At 39.2% G+C, this 20,048-nt stretch overlaps 1 protein-coding gene across 4 annotated transcripts; it reads left to right on the plus strand.

The window, feature by feature from the left end:
* The first annotated feature begins 105 nt into the window (after positions 1 to 105).
* On the plus strand, positions 106 to 18,372 carry LOC134147277 (uncharacterized). Of its 4 annotated transcripts, none has more exons than XM_062588268.1 (21): positions 106 to 237; positions 864 to 1,173; positions 1,720 to 1,849; positions 2,009 to 2,102; positions 2,237 to 2,324; positions 2,909 to 3,059; positions 3,445 to 3,607; positions 4,078 to 4,203; positions 5,462 to 5,524; positions 7,048 to 7,170; positions 7,507 to 7,662; positions 8,790 to 8,843; positions 9,081 to 9,298; positions 10,108 to 10,184; positions 11,070 to 11,180; positions 12,258 to 12,344; positions 13,323 to 13,430; positions 13,660 to 13,781; positions 14,874 to 14,996; positions 16,411 to 16,453; positions 17,316 to 18,372. In XM_062588268.1, exons 5-21 carry the CDS (start codon positions 2,298 to 2,300, stop codon positions 17,391 to 17,393), a joined length of 1,830 nt encoding a protein of 609 aa, XP_062444252.1. In that variant the 5' UTR covers positions 106 to 237; positions 864 to 1,173; positions 1,720 to 1,849; positions 2,009 to 2,102; positions 2,237 to 2,297; the 3' UTR covers positions 17,394 to 18,372. The 4 variants fall into 4 exon arrangements, with proteins under 4 accessions (XP_062444252.1, XP_062444254.1, XP_062444255.1 ...); XM_062588270.1 differs by having other exon boundaries at positions 17,608 to 18,372; XM_062588271.1 differs by having other exon boundaries at positions 14,934 to 14,996.
* The last annotated feature ends 1,676 nt before the right edge of the window (positions 18,373 to 20,048 follow it).

The following is a 20,048-nucleotide window of genomic DNA, read 5'->3' on the forward strand; positions in this document are numbered from 1 at the left end:
AGAGCGCGCGCGAAGCGCCGCGCACCGCCGCCCCGCGCAGGCACCGAGCGCGCCGCCTGCCCTCACCAAACATGGCCGCCAGGCGGCGGCCGGGCGCACGCGTGCCAGGGCGGAAGTAGCGCCACCAGCGTCAGCGCGCGCGGAGTACTTCCGGGTTCGTCACCTCGGAAGGAGTTGTTAGTTCAAAGAGTGGCGCGGCGGCGGCGGCGGCCGGGGTCGCCCGAGCGGGGCTGCGCGGTGAGCGGGGGGGAGATGGAGGCTGGCGGAGGGGGAAGAGCCGCGGGGCGGCGCGGGGGGCAGCGAGCCGACCTGGGGGGGGGGGGGGGGTGAGGGGAGGGAGGAGCCGGGAGGTGGATGTGGGCCCGGAACAGGGTGGGGGGTTGTGTGGGGTGAGATCGAAGAGGGTCGGGGTGGGTTGAGCTTTGGTGGGGGGAGGTGGCTCTGGGGGGCTTGATGTATTGGGGGGTGGGAGAGGCAGTTGTGGGGCTGTGGTGGGTTTGGGGGCGAGAGAATTGCGTGGGGCTTGGCCTGCGGCAGGGGGCAGCTGTGGGGGATCTTGTGGTTAAGGGGAGGGGGAGGGGAGGCTGGCCGATGGGGGCAGGGGGCTGAACCAGAGGGCTGAGGTGGGCTATGGGGGAGTCGGGGTGATTTGGGGGATGTATGTTTTTGAGTTTGGAGGACTGGAACTGTGTGAGGGGTGAGAGCAGACAATCTGCAGAGGGCAGCTGAAGTATTTAGAAGAATAATACTTTTCATTATTAAATAAATGGGTGGGTGGGTTCTTTGTTTTTTCTCCAAAGGCTGTCCCACCAAAGGAATAGCAGATCTCACCCTTTGTTCTGTTCCCACTTATTTGCTTTTAGGATTCCCTCTGCTTTGGATGGGAAGTGCAGTGTTTTCTGAGCTGCTGACTTCCGTGAAGATGAAATGTTTCTGTCCCTAGTGTAATTTACTTACACAGATGAGGAGTCTGGGTCTTCTGTTGAGGGAAGGACCTTCATGACTAGGAAACATTTTTCTGTCCTATTTGCTGCTGCTTAGTTCCTTTCCCTTGGAATTCAGTAAGCATGGGGCCATCGAATGGAGATGAGGAAGAGGAGAGTATAATCCTGATCAGTGATGATGAAGCAGAGAACACACTTGGGAGTTCAGTTGTGGTAGTAGAGCCGCTGGGTAAGTATTGTGCTCTTGTTATCTATGAAGTTTTGTAAAGAAACTTTTGAAACAAGTTGGGCTGGAAGCGACTTCAAGATGTCTCTGGTACCTGTACTTTCAAACAGTACTGTTTCTTGTTATTTTTCTAAAAAAAATTTGAGGACTTAGAATGAATAGAGTGGCAAAATAACAGACAAAACCAAGCATACTTGTTTTCCCGGAGTCTGTAGAAAGGAACGCTATTTCGTACCTTGAAATTTCTTCAACAGCACCAGTTATGCTAAAGAATACTGCTGTGTAGGTTCAAAAATACCACTAAGCTCTCTGAGAGTGTGGCCTTTTGTAGTGTTAACTGGATCCCTTCTAATTAAATTATCTCTCTTGTGATAGACAGAGGATATTGTCCAAGGTCAGCGTACCTTTTTCTTATTGTCGCTGCGTGGAATTGTAACAAAATCCCTGTCTTGAAGTGCTTCAAAAATAAATGTCAATAGCTGGTTTAATTTGTGATTAAGTTTTAGTTATTTTATACTGATTTATACTGGGTATTCTTTTTTTCTACAGAGAAGACGGTCCTGGAAGAGGAGAAATCTGGAGAGGTTGTGGATGAGGAATGTGAACTAATGGTTACTTTCTGTAAACAAGCCAAAGTTATGCCTCATGCAAGATATGACTGTACAGTACATCTGTTTGAGTATGTTCAGTGGCATGGAGGATAACATGGGGGGCTTTTTCCACCTCTAGTCCACTTTGAAAGTAATCCTGTTAGGATTTTAAGAACTGAAAGTGGATGTAGAGCTGGATAGGTATGTAGCCTGTTCTGTAAACAGTGTTTTGTTTTTCAACTCTGCAGGCGAATGGAATGTGATACATGTTCACCCCTTGGAAAAAATGCTGATATTTGTAATCAGTGCTACTGCTACATTTGTGATAAGCTAGCTTCTGAGGTAAGGAAGAGCTGTAGTGAAGATATACACAACTTTGAGTAAACTAAATTCCTCAACAGTCTTAAAAAAAAAAAATAATTATTATGTACGCTTGATCAAAATTTCATGTATCATTTATTCTTTTATCTTAACAGTTCTCCTCAAATGTTGATATCTATCTGCTTTACAACACTACTAATACTTTTTATTTAGTCAATGTCTGATGTTACTACTAGTAATCTGGTAAGTTGTTGGAACAGATCTTTGCTTGATACGAACAAATGTAGCTTGTTTGTCTGAGGCACACAGTGTATTTTCTGCAGTCTGTTTTAGTAATCTGATTCCTTTTCACAGTAGAAAAATATCAAACTTTGAGATTTTTATCTACCCTTCTGAGAATAAAGTGAGGAAGAGTGTGAGCGGTTTGTGTGTGTTTTCTAAGAGTTCAGAAGGTTTTTTGAACTATGAAAGATGTTGTGGGGAACATCCAAAAGCAGTACTGTTACCAGCTCACAACCTGGGAGGATGCCAGCTGTAAGTGTCCCTGTAAGGTGTTTGGGAATGAGGGGAAATAAGTTTGGTTTGGCTGGTTTTCTTTTGTTTTGTGGGGTTTTTTTTTCCCTTTCTCCCCCTTTTCTTTTCAAGTCATGATATCGAGGTATTGCTGTATCAGCCTTTTGCCCTGACTATCAAAACACTTCACTATAGCGTTACCTAGTCATGTGAAAGATGGAGTGAATTATAGACCTTCACTCAAAGAGGAGCGAACTCGTGATTTGCTCAGCTGAAACAAACACTTTTCTTGTCTTTCACTCTTTATGAAATAGTGCCAGAACTGGACAACTCCTTCCCTCTGTCATTGCAATGCGCATAACAAAAGCAAATTCTGGAAGGACCAGCGTGATTTTTCCTTGGCTGGTGTTCTTGTAATGTTCAATTTGGAGCTCACAGACATAGATGCAGACCTTCGGCATGGTGGTAAGTGTTACGCTCTCATATTGTCCTAGAAGACCTGTCGCTCATAATAGCCACTCAGTCTGCCGCTTGAGATCCTTGTGACCTACAATGACAATTTATTCAGTCCACAGTCCTCTTTGCTAAGGCTTGGTGAGTTACTTGGTTAGTAGCCTATCCTTGCTGCCTTTTTCCCAGGCCATATATAAACTAGACACAAATCTGCAGATCTAGTCAGGAGTTTTCCCTCCTATAGGAAGGAGCAACCAAGTTTGCCTGGCCAACAAGATTGGGCACAAGTAATTTGCAAAATATATTACGTAGGGTGCATGTGAATGACTGCTTCTTTCTTTGTGGTTTGAAGAAAATCTTTGCACTAATAGTTTCACACCTCTGCCCACCCTTCTAGGAAGTCTTCTAATAAATTTTATCCATGAACTTTCTGTGGAATATAATAAGTATTTGACTGGAGAAAGAATGCCTTCCAAACAACATGAATGTTTTTGTCTTCCAAAACTGCCACCTGGGCAATGCAATACCTGCAAATCACACCATATGGAGGTTGTATACAAGTAAGTGATGACAGAATTTTGTTACTCAGCTAATAGCACGATTATAATCATGGCAACCTGAAATAGCAGAAACATAACTGACACAATTTAGCCAGCAGGCAGTTACATTGCACTTAGATATAGTTTAAGCAGACCTCTAATAAATACATGTTTAAATAATGCTTGATAAGTAAGTATAAAGATAGTAAATAAGAATATAGTTTCATACTTCCCTAAGCCATAATAATGAAGAATATTATCAGGCATCTTATTTATCTAAGCCCTTATTTTTACTAGTTTGTTGGTACTGGGTTCTATTTTCAGTCCAGTGTGTGCCTTCAGAATGCTTAAACGAAAACTTGTGCAAATGCCCTGTCACTATCTCCTAGATTCTTTTCAAGGAAAGATGAGTTAACTTACTTTCAAACTACAGAACGGTCATAATTCCCATTTGTTTACAAAGTACATCATGGACTGCTTATCTATCTTAGGTATTCTGGAGTTTTTGCACTGGTAACAAGATTTTTAGATCAGGCAGAAAGAGAGAATCCTAAAGCTGCTGCTGTCATGTTTCTGGGAGCAGCTAAAGAGATAGCACTTCATAAAGACCCTGCTTTGTAAGTATCCAATTCTACAGCTAATGTGTAATCCTCATTTGCTTCCCAAGAGAATAAGCAAGAGTACTGGTTTTCCATTTATTAAGGGAAAGGATACTGTAAAGATTGCAGCCCTGGTGGCAGAAATGAGAAGGTGTGAGTACACCTGAGGAAGGAGTGAGATTGGTTACAAAGAGGGATTTGGGAAAAGAGAAGGGCAAAGGCTGGATGTGGGAGAGGAGAGATGACCTCAGATGAGGGGTGGGAACTGGAAGGGAGAGAGTGAGGAAGACAGCAAATGGTGGCAGCTGGGAATTGATTCCACAGGAGAACATGTAGGGGCAGGGGAGCTTTCCTGAGACAAGAACAGACAATCTTTATTGTACAGGGAAACATCTGCTCCTGAACTGGAAGGAAGTGCAAATGTGTTCCTCAGATGATAGGTCTTAGCCCTCCTGTAAATTTGCAGGAAGCTGGCCTCTTTCAATGGGAGGACACAGTACTGAATAATAACTAAGAAAAAAAGGCTTTAAATATTTTAGCCTTTTCTACTTGTCTTGCTTTTCCTGTTTACATCACGTGTGTTTGTTGTGATGCGCCAGCATGCTTCATGCTTGTTTACTGCCTAGCTTGAGCAAAGTCAAATCTTTCCTATGCAAAATCTAGGTATTTGTGGGGTTAAATTCAAGAGTATTAGTAAAGCAGCAGTAAATGTTTCTGATTTGTTAAATCGGCCCAGACCACAGCAGCTTCTCTGCAGTTCTCTTTCTGGGGAGCTGTCAGGATTTGCAAGGAACAGGCTGAATGTATTATTTGAGTAAGTCTGTGTCTGAATGCTTTTGAGTCTGAGAGCATTCACAGGTGAGATGTCAGGTGAGATGTGGTTTGAGCCTCTTGTGGGACAAGGACCTACAACCCTTTGGGGCCCTGCACAATTGAAGATGTGCACATGTTGGTCTAACAAAGCACCTAATAAGGCAGAGTAGGTGGTCAGGTACTACTATATTGTGCTTGTGTATGTGGCTTAGGTATGCTTTAGTTGATTAGGTAGTGCTGTAAAACAAATAGTGTTAGCTCTAAAATATCAAATGTGTTTTACAATTTAAACACTTGTTGTAACTGTTCGGAATCATTTTTATTACCTTGTTAGCTCCCAATGCCTTTTAAGAAAGAGTTTTTCCTAAGTTGAGTATAGAGAAGGCAAAAAGGGATAAGCACTAAATGGTGCATTGGTTGTTTTTTTTTTTTTTTTTTTTTTTGGGTTTGTTTGTTCTCTTAGAAGCTGGCAGAACCTTGGTCAAACTGCTTCACTAAAGATTGCTGTCCCTTGTCTGCTGCAAAGGTGAGACTTTTGTTTTCATCTAATGCGTAGGTGTCAGTGGGATGATTGGTGGCTGCAAACTTTCTGCCATGGTACTTGTGCAAAGTGCATTTAAAACGACTCTTCTCCAAAGGTATAAAGAAAAAATATGAATGCTTTAGCTCTTAAAAGCCAGAAGTAAATATGCACAGCTTCAGAATAAAGTGTATAGTCTTATGGTTCTATAGCATCAGGAACCACTATCGGGGAAGAGCACCAGAGCAAGGAGAGCCTATTGCCTGGGTGTAGACTGCAGGTGGTAGGGACAGGCAGAAGAATACAAAGCAACAACAGTGTGCATCAGTCAGCCTCATAGGCAGAAAACTCGTCATGCTGTGGTGCTTTAATTATACACGACAAATCAAGATTTTTAGCAATTCTGTTGAATAGTAGTGCGTTTTTTGTGAAGAACAAAGGCAATATCTGCCTTTCAAACAGGTAGTCTAGTAGTATTTTCTAAGGCTAGACCAGAAGATGGTGTCAGACAGCTACTTGCAGTTATTAAGCCTAAGAGTATATGGTGTCTGTTTAGAGTCAAAACATCAGTCTTGTAGTCCTCCACAAGGGGGGAGTAGTCAGGGATGTAACATAGTAAAGTTCCCCCAGAGGCTAATGAATGAGGGCATCTAGTACACTTGACTTAATTCATTTCTCATTTTAGCTTTATACTTCACCTTTAACCTGAAACTCGCTTGCAACAGAAGATTAATGAAATAGGGATTAACTTTTTTTAGGAGCACTCAAAAAGAATTATATATCTCACCTCCTATTTGAACTAATGATAGGTCCAACCTAAATCCTATATTGGTCTTCATTTTTAAGTTTGATTGCTTGTGAATTTATTTATTTCTTACTTCAAAAGAATAGGAAAGACTTTTAACTTCTTCCCCCAATTTTAAAAGGGTACTTAAAAGGGTAGACTATTTGTGTCAGTGTTTTGTCTTAACTGGAGGTAACAAAGATTTCTCTATTCTTAAATTTGCCAGGAGTTCAGATCAGTGATCATGCTGGATTGTTATATTCTAATGACACCTCAGGCAAATTGTGAAGTGACATGCTGTTGCTTTTGTAGTTCACTTCAGAAATGACATTGAAGGAAACTTGAAATGTAACTGGTTTTTACTCTTCTTCTGTTTTTGCATTTCTCTTGGCATAGACAGCGATCAGGTTGCTTATTTAGCAACTGCAGTAATTAACTTATTTAGCTGCTGCAGTAACTTCTCACGTATACTCATTGGGGATCTCCATCTTAAAAAGCAAGAACAAAGAGCCTTGGTTTCACTGATGTTTAAAAACAATAACCAAAAAAAAGTCGTGTTGTTCATGAATTTAAATTTAGTTCCAAAATGTCTACCTGAAATATTTAAAAAAAAAAAGAAAAGAAAATCCCACAGGCTGATTTCCTATGGGTTTTAAAAAACCTGAGTCTAGTAAATGATTCATCTGCTTTTAAAAGATTTTGACTGAATTCCTCAAGGATCTGACTTTTTCTTTTTAAAACGCAGGATCACAACACAACTTCAAAGGATGCTGGTGTTGTGTGACTTCCCGAAAAGCTTGTATGAAAAGTTTGTTAATTTTTTTCAGTCCATATCACTTCCATGTCACTGTTTTGGCTTCTCAAATAGGTATGTTCTTTATTTTTAGAATGTGTTTTTATACAGTTGCCTGACTTGAATACAACTGTAGAGAGTAATTCTTTTCACTGACGGTGCTAGAGATAGGTATTTTGCTGTAGGAAGATATCAGAATTTGCTACTTTCTACATGACCTGTCCTTACCGTAGTGGAAAATCATTATTTAATGCTGTAGCTAAGCTGTTGTCCATATAATCATTTTTCAGAAGTGAACTATAAACTTCAAAATACATGAGGATTTTATTAATAAAGTTACTTTAAAGAAAATGAATTAGTGTATGAATGGAGTGCATTAAGAATGACCTTTTTTTTTTCTTTTCCTTCCAGCTTAAATGTTGTACCATGGGACCATGTATTACTGACCACTGTTTTAAAAGGCCAGAATATTACTGGCCAAAGAACACAGAAGGGAAGAAAAGTATTTCTGTGGGAAACACTTCCTGTTATACAGGCTCGAGTGGAAAAATTGGTAGATAAATCAAAGTAAGATAGTTTTTGTTATTGTTTTGGATTTTTCATTTTGTAAGTTCAGCTCTAATTTTGTATAGTATTAACTGCAGCACAGTGTTTCAGGAGGTCCACAAAAGTTACATCTTATGCGGAAACATAAAAAGTGAAAACATATTCAAAGCTTCTCATGCCTATAGCTTGTTATAAACAAGTCTAGTATTTTTTTGAATGATTCCAAAGCAGAAACAGGAGCCCTTTTTGCATTTCAAGACCCAAAGGAACAGTGAAGAGGAAAACTACTGTGTTCAGATAACCGCAGTAGGTCTTAAATACTGACATTTAAGATAAATCCACCTGATCAAAGGCTGATTAGGTGGGAGACAGCAAAGCAACATGTCCTGGTCTCTGGCTGTTTTAAGTGTGGATTCAAGCCACTTAACTGAAATAAGAAGCTGTTCTCAGATAATCTGTGTATTCAGCCTCACTTTGTATTTCAGCAGCCTTTCAATTTCATTATCTACTGTATTCAGTAGTGTCCTTTTTTGGAACTTATTCCCTTGGAGAGTTCACTAGCAAAGCAGAACACCCATGCTATACAAACCAATATTGGTATAGTGGAGAGAAGCCTAATCTGACCAGTCCACTACCTTGGCAGTCACTGAAGGTTTTTCTCTATATAACTCTGTATAACATTGACTGCTAAATCCTACAAGTTTCTTGTAAAATAGCCCAAGGTAAAAGAGCATGCAAGAAGGTCATATGTTAGTGTCATTTCTAATGATCGTGGTTTCTTCTTGCTTTAAATAGTACAGAGAGATGTCAAGTTGAGGCTTCATTCAGGTCATCTGCACTATTGTTAAGAGTAGTGGTTTTTGGATGTAGGTATGAAATAATTTGTAATGGTACTTGTGTCTTTGTCCAGAGATTTTACTCTTCCTGAGCTTATCAGAAAAAGGCACCAAGGCAGCTATAATTTACAGCACTTTAGTTTTGTATTTGCAGCCAACTGTCTCATCTCTACTACTTGTATTTCTATACCGTTTTTGCAATGTCTTCCATTTGGGAATAACTTCTGTTTTGTTTTACTAATTGTAATAAATATTTGACTGACCTGTATACAGCTTAATGCTTCCTTTCTCTCCACTCCCTCCTTCCCCCAGCTATAAAGAAGTTGTTCGCTACCTGAGAGCTGTGAAATGCAATGATAGCAAAGGGTAAGTGGCTTTTTAATTTCTTTGCCTTCATATTATGTCTCTGTCTGTGTTTTAACCTGAAGTGGAAAGGCAGAATGAAAAGCAGCAAGATGTTGTTAGCTGTTTGCTAACAGAAAGTAATACTGCATTACAAATACTTTCTGCCTTATTGGATGTAGTTGTTAAGTGTAGCTTGATGCCGAGTATTGTAAAACTTTCATGTTAACAAAATCAAATGATCATTTTTCTCCTTTCCAGGTTAAGAGATCTTAGAGACAAAATCCCATTCTATTTGTGTAAAACTGGAGACTTCCTCGATGCTGCACATTCACTGTTGTTTCCAGTCAATAGCCTTGCGTGCTGTACTGCCTGCCGGATAACACCGTTACAATTTGAAGTCTACCTAAAGATGTTCAGAACTGGCAGCGTCCCCAGTGGAAAGGATTTTCAAGACTCTGGGCCTTGGGTTACAATCGGCAAGTACAGTTTTATGATTTCACGTGTTTAGAACCTTTCTTAATTGCTGCTTTTAATTTCTTACTAAACTTAGTAACATTCCAAAAGGACTCTGAATTCAGTAATAAATTCTCCAGGCTAATACACAGTACATAATGCTAGGCAAGGAAGAATTCTTTAGATCTGAGCATAAATTTGTTTAGCGCGCTTTATACAAAATGCTAGCTTGGTCAGCTGTAAAGTTATTTTTCTCAAAGCAATCTGGTTTAAAAGAAAAATACAAAGCCCTTTAGATCACGACACTACCAGTGTCAGTCTATAACTTAGCCTCATGGTAATCTCAGCCTTGACCTTAAGGATGAATGTGTTCTGCTGCAAAGTGTTTCATGATCTGTGTGTTGCATTCTATCGTTAGTTCAGCTACTGATGACTGATCTGTTTTGGTGCGTTTGTCAAGAAGGTGTATTCTGAAACAAAAGATTTATTTTAGAGAAGCTGTTCAATTGCTAGTAGAATTGCTAGAAGTATGAGACTGACAGTGTGTACCACACTGTACCGTGATATGGTGAACATAATGAAGATTTTATTCTGGGTCATCTGCTGTAATGGCTTAGACTAAATTGTATTTAGTCCTTTGAAACTTTCTGGGATAGCATTTTACAGTTGATTTAGGCTCTGTATAGAAAAGCTGCAGACACTCACTCATCTCCTCATTTTTGTTAGATTTGTGTAGAAGTTTATCTGCGATAAAGGTGATATATCTTGTTTTTATTTATACGCTGAAGTTATTTGGGGGAGTAAGACATGTTTGGGTTTTTTCTTCTTGCAGGCTCTCCTTTGAAAGATGGTGTTCTAATTAAGCAGGCACTGAAACTGCTTTACAGCAATCTTTTGCTATACAGGAATGTAAGTCTGTATTAAAATTGTGTTTCTGTGGTCTACTGAGTATTTATGTACATGTCTGCTTTGTCCAAACACATTACTTGTCTAATGCAGAATTTACTAGCAGAGTGCTTTTGCATAGTTCACGCTTCCCTGAAACACTTTTTCTGCTTGTGGATTTCTTTATTAGGTTTTTTAATCGCTTGTTTGGAAAAAATTTGCAAGGCTTTATTCAAGTCTGCAGTTCCATTTCCCTACCTGTAGACCTGTAGTTCATGGCTTCTGTCTCAAGATGCTATGATGAACTTACCACAAACCAGATACCGGTCTCAAGGTGTATGAATTGTCTGCTGACTCAGCTGGGACCTTACTGATAAGTTTTATGACAAATGTTGCATCTTTGCAGTCATTGCAAGATTACTGAGTTCAACAGCATGACATAGCAACAATGTAACAACAAGCAAAAGTGCAATACAAATTTTGAATGACGTGCTTTTACTGTTGCGATATTCAGCTATTTTAGGCGGTTCTCCATCCTAAATTGTGCGTGCTTTGATACTTGTCAGTGGGGATGTAGTGATTACACCAGCTACAGATCTGTTTGTGGGTCATAGAATAGAAACATAACAGGTGAGGAAAGCATTGCCTTTTTCTACAGATAAGACAAAATGGACTGGATTTTTTGCCACCTGATAATTCAGAGCAGGAAGCCACAAATATCACTGTGCAATCTGAGCATATACAAGTAATGTGTTTCCATTACAAAAGAGAATGAAGAAGGCACTTTATTTTTCTTTGGTCCTTTTATTTAAGGAAAGTAAAAAGAACCTAGCTATTCAGAAAACACTAGATGCCCATCGACTTGTCAGGGAGGCATAGTCTGATTCTAAAAGTTCTTCTGTATTTCAGCCTAAATGTTGGAGTTCTCTCATCATGATTTTGGGCAGTAGCAACTTGCTTGGAAAAAACGGATACCTACATCCTTTGTCACTGAAAGAGCCACCACTTGAATTCCAAGAGGTAACTGAAAAAATACTGTAAGATGGAAGCATTTGTGTCTTGGTTTTATATAAGGCTTTATTTGGTGTGGATATTGACACGTTCTTTTAAATACTGAGATTAACTTTACAGGGCATTATCAAATAGTCCTCTGATACCTGACAAATCTGATCCTTTGCATGCAAAATGCTGCAACTCAGGTGTCAGTTACTCTGACGCAGCAAATAGTCTGTTTGAAAACAACTGTCCTCGCGTAAGACTTGTTGCAAATGGGCACTAAAATCCATGTTTAAATTCTAGTCGAAGCTCTTTAGATTGGTTCATTTTACCTTGTGCTTCCTATGAAATGAAAGGTGGGTAAATCCCCGTTCTTCTAACTCTGATGCACAGTGACATGTTCCTGTGTTGTGCCCAAAGTCCGTATGCCTGACCTGTTGTATGAACTTGCTGTGCTGTAGTACTTTTTGTCGCGTGTCTGAAGCTTTGATGCTTGGGGAAAAGCTAAGAGCTCGTTAGGGTTGTATTTAAAACAGTACCTACTGGGATATAGCTAATACCTTAGTCAGTGCCTATAGAACCCAGTCTACTGGGAAGCTCACTTCTGTTTCTTATATCTAAAGTATAGTGTAGATACATCACTGGTGAGTGCAAAGAAGTGTTAAATGTTGTAGAAAATGAGTTAATTCTGCCTACATTTCAGTACCTGATACTGGCTTGTATCTTGAGATAAATCAAATAACTGTAGAATAAAGGGGAAAGTAGTAGCCCTTTATTTTATTTTATTTTATTTTTTTTATGTACTCTGATAGGTTTACAAAAGCCAATACTGGGTATTTTTTCATAAATGAAAAAATAAATATCTGCAAAGCACAGTAGGTTAAAATGAAGAGGTTATATAATAGTGTTTAGTTGGTGCTGTGGAATCTCAATGTTGACTGAGGACACCATTGGAAAAAGGCAAACTTGTCTGTAAAGGGTGCTGCAAAAAATAGATAAATGCACATTAAAGTAGTACATTGCAGAATCGTCCTAAGTGGTGTTTATTTGTAGAATATCTGGGCAACTTTCTTTACCTGTGATTCATCACTATTTTTGCAGGAGGTGCTGGCTGCCAGTAGTGGTCTTTTGGAAGAACTGAAGGCAAAAGTTAATGTTACTTTACCATCTGCTATTTTCTCTCCTCATGTAAGTGTGCACTTGGTCATAAGAAAATTAACCAATTGCTGTATTGCAGTGTAAGATATTGCCATATTGCATACAGCTGGATTATTATGACAAGCTTTTAAGAGGCGAGCTTGAAGATTTCTGGGAAGTGGCATAAGACTATTCCTAGCATAGTCTGAAAGTTAGATGAGATATCTGAAAGTAAACAACCTGCAGTCTGTTCTGGTCTGACACTGCCTTAACCCAGTAAAAAGTCTTAATCTCTTGCTGTCCAAATTTCTGTATTTATAAAATGTTGGCAGTCCTCAATCCTGTATTTACTTCTTAAGTTGAGTCATCTTACTCTGTTTAATTCGAATTGGAGGCAGTCTTCTGCGACTTGGCAGTGTTGCTTGTCTCAAAACAAACATCTGTGACTTTATCAGAATTGCCTGGAATTTCCAAGCATTCTTTGAAAGATGACTTCAAGTGTAGTGGAATATCTCTAAAGATGATTTGAAATGGGTTATTAAATACAGTCAGAATGTTTTCTAATCTGAAGAGTGCAAGTTGCAGTGATTTGGAAAAACAAGGTGGATAGAAGTCACTTGTTTGGAATGGGGATGCAGTCACTTACCTAAGGAGCTATCTTATCCTGCTTGACTTATTACTACTTTTGAGGAAATTGCATTTAACTTACTTTGCAGCTACATGACTCCTAGGCCAGAACTTTTCTTTTCTACTTAGTCATAGTTCTGCTTTAGTGTGGTGATATGAGACCTCAAGTTTTTGTGAGGACTTGGAGACAGTCAGATGAAAGATGCTCAATAAATGAAGTGTTCTTTCTGTTCCCCTATTTTGTGGTCTTACACACATCTTCTGGATGTAGTGTGTGACACTCAGCCTTTCTGACTGGAATGGTAATAATTTCCTGCTGATTTGAGTGGGTACAATGGACAAATAATAGAAAAGTGGGCTTTGAAATATATGTACTTTTTTTATTGATATTTCTTCCTGTAGTTGCAGCGTGAGGCTTGTCTTATTCTCGCAGTGCAAGCAGTACAGCAGATGCTTTTCTGTGATCTTCCATACTTGACTTCCTTCCTAGAGATAGCCTTGGCATTTGGGGTAAGTCTAGATATTGAGTTCTATTCTAACTGATTAAAGCAAATGACACTTTAAATCCATGTAATATCACTTGCTAGTTTTAGGCACATTTAACTCTTTCTTGACTTTGAAGGTCAGTAAAGTTTAAATAAAACAACTTCTGTGTTTGTGTGGGTTTTTTCTTTAAGGTTGTTTTTTCCTTAAGAAATGACTGTTGCAGAGGTTAAATCATAGGCAATTTTTTTCCTAGAATAACTTTTGGGCTCTGAGGCTATTACTAGATCATCTTTCCTATGAAGAACATGTTCTCCATGGCACTGTCAACTTGATTTTGAAAGATCTGAATTGTCGAAAAGCAACAATGCTAAAACTGTGAGTAAGCATTTGCTTTTTGAAGTCTGACTGTTGGTTTATGGAGACATTAGGAGCAGTCCTGCAGCAGTGAAGCTTAGCAAAGATAAAAAAAATCTATAGCTCTTTGGAAATGGCCAGCTCATTGCTTAAAGTCAAGAATGCAAATAGGGTGCTCAGAATTAATGGGAAACTAATATAGAAAACTTAGTGTGTAAATGCTGCATCTGTGTCTTGAGTATCATGCATGGTTCTGGTGATTCTTCTCAAAAATACTGTAGAACTAGAAAAGTTAAAGAGAAGAATGACAAGGATGATCAGAGGTGTGGAACAACATCTATAAGAGGAATCCTGAACCTTTACAGAGCCATCTGAGCTTGAGATGATTATGGTCTATAAAATCATGCGTGTCCTGCAGAAGGGGACCAGGGAATAGTTGTTCATTTTCTATTCTGTTTCAAGAACTAGGGAGCATAAAGAGAATCTAATGTGGCCATAGAAAGCCTTTTGAAGCTATACACTGAGCTAAAAAGCTTTGAGAAGTATCTAAAGTGTACAGTTGTGGATCCTGTTGATACAGAATGTTGTAGATGTTGCTGTCCACAGCTAAAACTGTAAAAGCTTTAAGCTTATGCATATTGAAAAACAAAGGATACATATTGAAAAACAAAGGGACAAATTGCTGGAAGATTGTCAAGTGTGACTGACAACACTCCCAATGTAAAGAGTTGGTCCTTGAGCTTGTGAATCACTGAAGATGAGGAGAATATACCTGGAAGACAATGAATTTCCTTCAGATCTGTATGAGCTAGGGTTGTTCTTCAGCAGCTGACTTCCTTCAAACAAAAGGCATCTAAGGTGTCGCCTTCTGTATCTGGCTTGCAGAAAGCCAGGATAAGCATCATGCTTGTTGCAAGAGGCAGGCATATTGGGCTAGGTGGGCCATTGATCTGACCCGATACAGCTGTTCATATGCAAAAAAAGCCTCAAGACTTGTGTCCTGTTCTTAAGTTCATCCCAAAGAATCTGTTCTCAGTCTGTCTGTAACTCAGACAGAATTCTGAGTTAAATGGACTTTGTTTTTCACACCGTATGGTTATTCTTGTGTTTTAGATGGCAAAACCTTGGTCCTCAGTATGTGGGTGAATTCCTTTGCCTGTTCCTGACTTGCAGGCATAAGAAAATGCAGTCCATTGGCCTGTTCACTCTGAGTATTATTACAGAGAACCTGCATATGTAAGTGTGAATCTTCGTATAAATCATTAAGTGTTGCAACAGTACTGATAATTTTCTTTTAGTTAACATAGTTTTAACTCATAATTCATTCTTGTTTGTATAACTTCTCACTACTAATAATAGTAAAGGGGCTAAGCACCATGTCTTTGGTAGGTTTGAAATTGTTCTATGTTGCCTGTTGCAACCAAATGGACTCCTAACTTCCCAGCTATCTGATTTGGAGAACCATGACCAGTCATCATAAAAACATATGATAACATATACAGTCTAGTTTTGTTACTTAAATGTCACTATTCATATCCCTTCATTCCTCTTTAGGTTAAAAAATGATGATTTAGAGCAAACAAATTACTAGACTATGAAGGTATAATACCTCATAAGCATTTATGTAAAGAGAATAGCCTAAAGTAGTTCAAAATCTATATTGTTCTATATCTACTAGAATATAATGAGTCTACAAATGTCACCTTTTTAAAAAAAATGTAAGAAATACTTCACAAAGTAATGAGAGGAGTAGATCCCATAAAAATCGGACTCAAACATCTGTGCGTTGTAATGCAGACTGAGGACAGCCTTAAGTTAATGCCTGTCATTCTTTTCTCTTAAAAGAAGAGAGACCACTTACTTTACAACAGCAAAAAAGCTTCAGTGAATATTCAGGGAAAAATGAAGTTTCAAATGAGTCTAAGTACTATGTCTAGGTTACAAATGGTGATAAAGCACACTGTTGCCTTCGCAACCACTAGCTGTTTGTTAGTATGATCCTTGCTCTCCTGTGTTATGCTGTATAGTATAGGTTTTAGAGTGACAGATTCAGTGTATTAACATAATAGTTTTAAAATCAAATGACTCCACAGTCGTATACGGGAAAGCAGGAGGATTGCCTGCTCCAGTGTTTAATTCGCATATGTAGCAGATGGCAGCGGAGTAATGTTGAGAATTCACTTCCTGTAGCTGTCTTAACTGGAAATCAAGGCTGTGTAAGATAACCTTCTTTGTAAAATGCTTTTCTGCTGCTTCTCCCTTCTCCCTGATGTGTGTGTGTAGCTGAGAAAATGAAGTAGCTGATTTCATTCAGTTGTGTATGAGCTTGGTTACACTGAAGAAATTTACAGGTCTAATAACTGTCTCTTTTTAGCTCAAGTAGTCAAAGATTAGAAGCAACTTTTCTGAGGTTTTTACAGTATATTCTGTCAGAAGTCCAAGAGTAAATCTGATGAAATCCTGTTTATTGTTGTCTGTCTTTAAATTCTTTGTTTGTTGCTGCAATAATCTCCATTTGGAAGTTGTAGTGAATTGTTGGATTAACCTTCAAATAAAGCACTGAGATATGGAAAACTTAGGATGTGGCTGAAACTGTGGACATATCTGTCGCTATAAAAAAATGAATTAAGAATCCAAATCTATTTTTTAGGTGTCCATGGGCAAAGCATCTTTGCAATTTCTTTCACAATGCAGTAAGTACCTATTTTAGAATTAACAACAAAGCATAAGGGACGGACTTTAGTATTTGAGAGGCAAGAATGTTCTATCATTTGCTTGCAATGACTTAAGCCAGACAGTTGACCTAATAGGTATTAATAGAGAAGCTAGAATGAGAAGCTTAATGAATTTAAATCTTCTAAGCATCCATATTAATGCCAAAGAAAATTGTACTTAGCATATGTTCAGACTGATTAAAAGAGTTGGTTTTGGCAACTTGTCTATTTGTGTACCCTGTGTCATAGGTTGGATTCTGGGATAGTCACAAGAAATGAAATTGCCTCACATTCTCTTGTCAGATCGTGACTTCTCTCTTCCTACTAACATAAAACTAATTTGAATAGTTTCTGTGTATTTCCAGTAGCTGAGCATTTCACTGCAGGGTTTTTTTGTGTGTGTGACACTGCAGGTATGCAGTAAAGCAGCCTAACAACCCTTTTTGTCCCTAAGCGCTTATCAGCTGTCTATCTAGACAGCCCTTTTGCCCCCAAGCAGGCTGAGTGAAACTAGCAACATACTGTATTGCTGAGCACATCTTTTAATTAGTTGCCAGTTTGGATTTTGACAGAGAAGGTAACTTTAGTTCATCTAGTTTATTGCCTCTCTTGGGAGGAACCATTACAGGTAGAGCCTTTAGAAGATGAATTTTCTTGTAGTCAAACATTGAAAGTCAAGTACAGCTTGAAGAGAAATAAGCCTGGCTTGTTAAAACCACATCCTACAAATAAGCTCACAAGTAAGCTTGCCCAAAGTAGTGTGTGAGCCCAAGTTCCTGTATATAAAAATGGCAAGTTACCAAAGTGTATTAATCTTTTTTCTTTTTTCCCCTCTGGACAGGGATTAAGGCACCTTCCTCTTGGCACTACAGCTCATCATGAAGTCTCCAAGTTCATAAACATTTTGGAAAATCTGTAATTTTGCTAAAATTCATAAGGATTTTTTTTAAAAAATTGTCTTAATCTAAATGTCTTCCAAGATTTCCTTGCATTTTGCTTTGGTTGTCATTTCTTCCTTCCTTTAAATGCGTTCAGCTGAAGAACTGACTTCAAATTTAATAACAAAATCCTCGATTTAAGCAAACAGTGGCTATATTTCAGCAAAAGTGCTCTTGAAATTTTGTTTCTTTCAGGTCCATATATTAAGCGATTGTTTCTGACTTGGAGATCAGAAATCTACGAAAACTGTCTACAGAGAGGTGCTGTTTGGGGTCAGGGGAGAAACAGGGACAAAGTAGAAAGCAGCACAACTCTTTACTTCTGTGTTGTACAAATAGGGTTCTGGGCAAAATGTCTGCAGCAGAGCAACTGCTGAGGAAGTGGAAGTTCCCTACGTAATGGAAACAGTACTACAATATGTGATAAAATACTGTTTCCATTCCCTCTTTTATTGGATACATAATTATAAAAAAAGAAAAAAACACTGCTCTTCAAGTAGTATCTTTTGGCCTCCATTTTTTTTTTTTTTTTTTTTTTTTTTTTGTACTTGCTTCAAGAAATCAGATTCAGAAGGGCCTAATGAGGTAAATAGCTTGTTTTGTTTGTATATACAAAATCTATTTTTTAGGTTTTTCAACTGCAGGACTTTGTTTTTACTACAATACTACACTAGATGACTGTTAGGCTGGTACTGATGCCTCTCTTGGTTACTTATACTGACCATTATAAGGATGCAGTAGTTGACTTTTGAACTGTGGATTTAGAAATGGAGATACATTTGTAGCCTGATTATGCTGTTAGCTACACTGTGATGCCTGTCTGCATTGGTTTGGTGGTCGGAGGGGAAAAAATACTAACATGTTATGTACCGTATTTTGCACACTTCAGGCTTGCAGTGGCTTTTGAAGCTTCTTTATTTTTCAAGTCTTCTATAAAAATTTAGATGCATCTAAAACGACCAGCTGTTAAATAAAAAAACCTTTGTAGAAAATCTGTTGTCTGTTTCGTTCTTTGTTAAACAGTTGCTGTAGCTTTCTGGATGCTTTCTGGACGCCTCCTTGACCAAGTTCACCGCAAGAAGCAGAGCGAAGTGCCCTGATGCTGGCTCTGTTGGCTGTCAGCAGGGGTGGCCACTCGGTGCCTCACTCCAATCTGTGTTCATAAGACACATTTGCTTTCTCTCTGTCTCCAAGACAGATGTTTCTTGCGTGTTCCTAACAATATGATCTTTCTCCCTTTACTTTTCTTCGTGTTCACACTAGGCTCCTTGGTAGGCCTCGTGCTGTGTCTGCATTCCTCCCTTTGACCTACGGTAAAGCTTTCCGTTCCCGGGCACTATCCCAGCTTTGCAGAGGGGCCAGGCAGCTGTCACGACTCCAGCACAGGACTTTCTCGTGCCAGTTTGAGTAATCCCCCTTTGTACTAGCCATAGGGGTTATGTCATCCTTTGCTACTCTCCATTGTGGGTGTAAAAAGACAACAGCAAAACCAAATAGCTCTGCGCTGAAAAATGGGTCTATCTTTAGGTATGGAGGCAGTCCTAGTACCGGATTAAACTCGTGGACTGTGCAGACTCCTGAGGGTCGCTCTGTTGGGTGCCCCGTGGCCGGGGCAGGACCAGGTGCAGATGGGAGAGGGCACCAGCAAGGGAAGTGCATTACCCCCTTGGGTCTGAATTCCCTATCAAAGGGAAAGGCTAGGAAGTGCTGGTGTTTCAGTAAGTAAAGGGGATGTCAATTTTTTATCTACTTGCAAATTTTAATGAATTACAGCAGCAAAGTCTTATAGCAAGGTTTATGCTATAGATAATTGATATGTATTGATTTTCTTATTTTTTATACCTATGCTTATCTCTCCAATGCCATGCCTAATCAACCAAAGTAGAAAATGTCCTCTCTGTACCCTGAGACTGGAACTGGTATAACCCCAAAGGTAAATTCATCTCAGCTGTGCTTCAGGTGAAACTGAGATGAACAAGGCTTGCTTAAAAATGAAAATGCTTAGTTTGGAGTTGAAAATGTGTATCTACAGCTGTCTGTTCCAAACACTGTATTTTAGCAAATTTGCTGTTCTAGCCGTTCTAGCAAATGTACAGACAGCTGACACTGCCAAACAACTAATAAAAAATATGCAAGTAAATATTTAACCAAAAATCAAATTTCAAGTAATGGAGTTGATAGATCTGCTTAAAACTTGTAGATGAAAGTGTTCGGTTGTGGATGGCCCTCATCTGAGTTACTGGACCTCATCTGAGTATGGGTATCCCAGTTGCTACAGATGGGGTTTCTGAAATACAGAGCTAAGAAACTCATCTCCTACAGGACAGATGGGAAAATCTCTTTTAAAATTTAAAGAAGCTGCCCCGTGCTGGCTTTCATTTCTTTTCAAGTGGAAATGTTCACGCACATCCCAACGCAGTTGTAAGGAGACTGAGATTTTTGGGGGAGGAAATCTGAGCTCTGGTGGCAGGAACCTTGGTGTGAAGTGAGTACCTGTGCCCTGTCGGCCACTGCAGAAACTCAGTTTGTACGATAACGTTTTCAAGGGTTGAGTTCATGGCCGAAGTGACACTGGAGCAGTTGGTGCCCAGGACCATCCCCAAACTCTCCGGCTCTTCCTGCAGTCCACGTACATA

Source organism: Rhea pennata, chromosome 15 (genome assembly GCF_028389875.1).
Source record: "Rhea pennata isolate bPtePen1 chromosome 15, bPtePen1.pri, whole genome shotgun sequence".
Classification (NCBI taxonomy): Eukaryota; Metazoa; Chordata; class Aves; order Rheiformes; family Rheidae; genus Rhea; species Rhea pennata.

What these genes read in the sequence shown, in the direction of transcription:
- LOC134147277 (XM_062588268.1), top strand. Translation starts at nt 2,298, where the DNA reads ATGTCTGATGTTACTACTAGTAATCTG. An exon ending in CATATGGAGGTTGTATACAA is followed by an intron (nt 3,608 to 4,077) that starts GTAAGTGATGAC and finishes TATCTATCTTAG; the next exon opens with GTATTCTGGAGTTTTTGCAC. An exon ending in AAAGCAACAATGCTAAAACT is followed by an intron (nt 13,782 to 14,873) that starts GTGAGTAAGCAT and finishes CTTGTGTTTTAG; the next exon opens with ATGGCAAAACCTTGGTCCTC.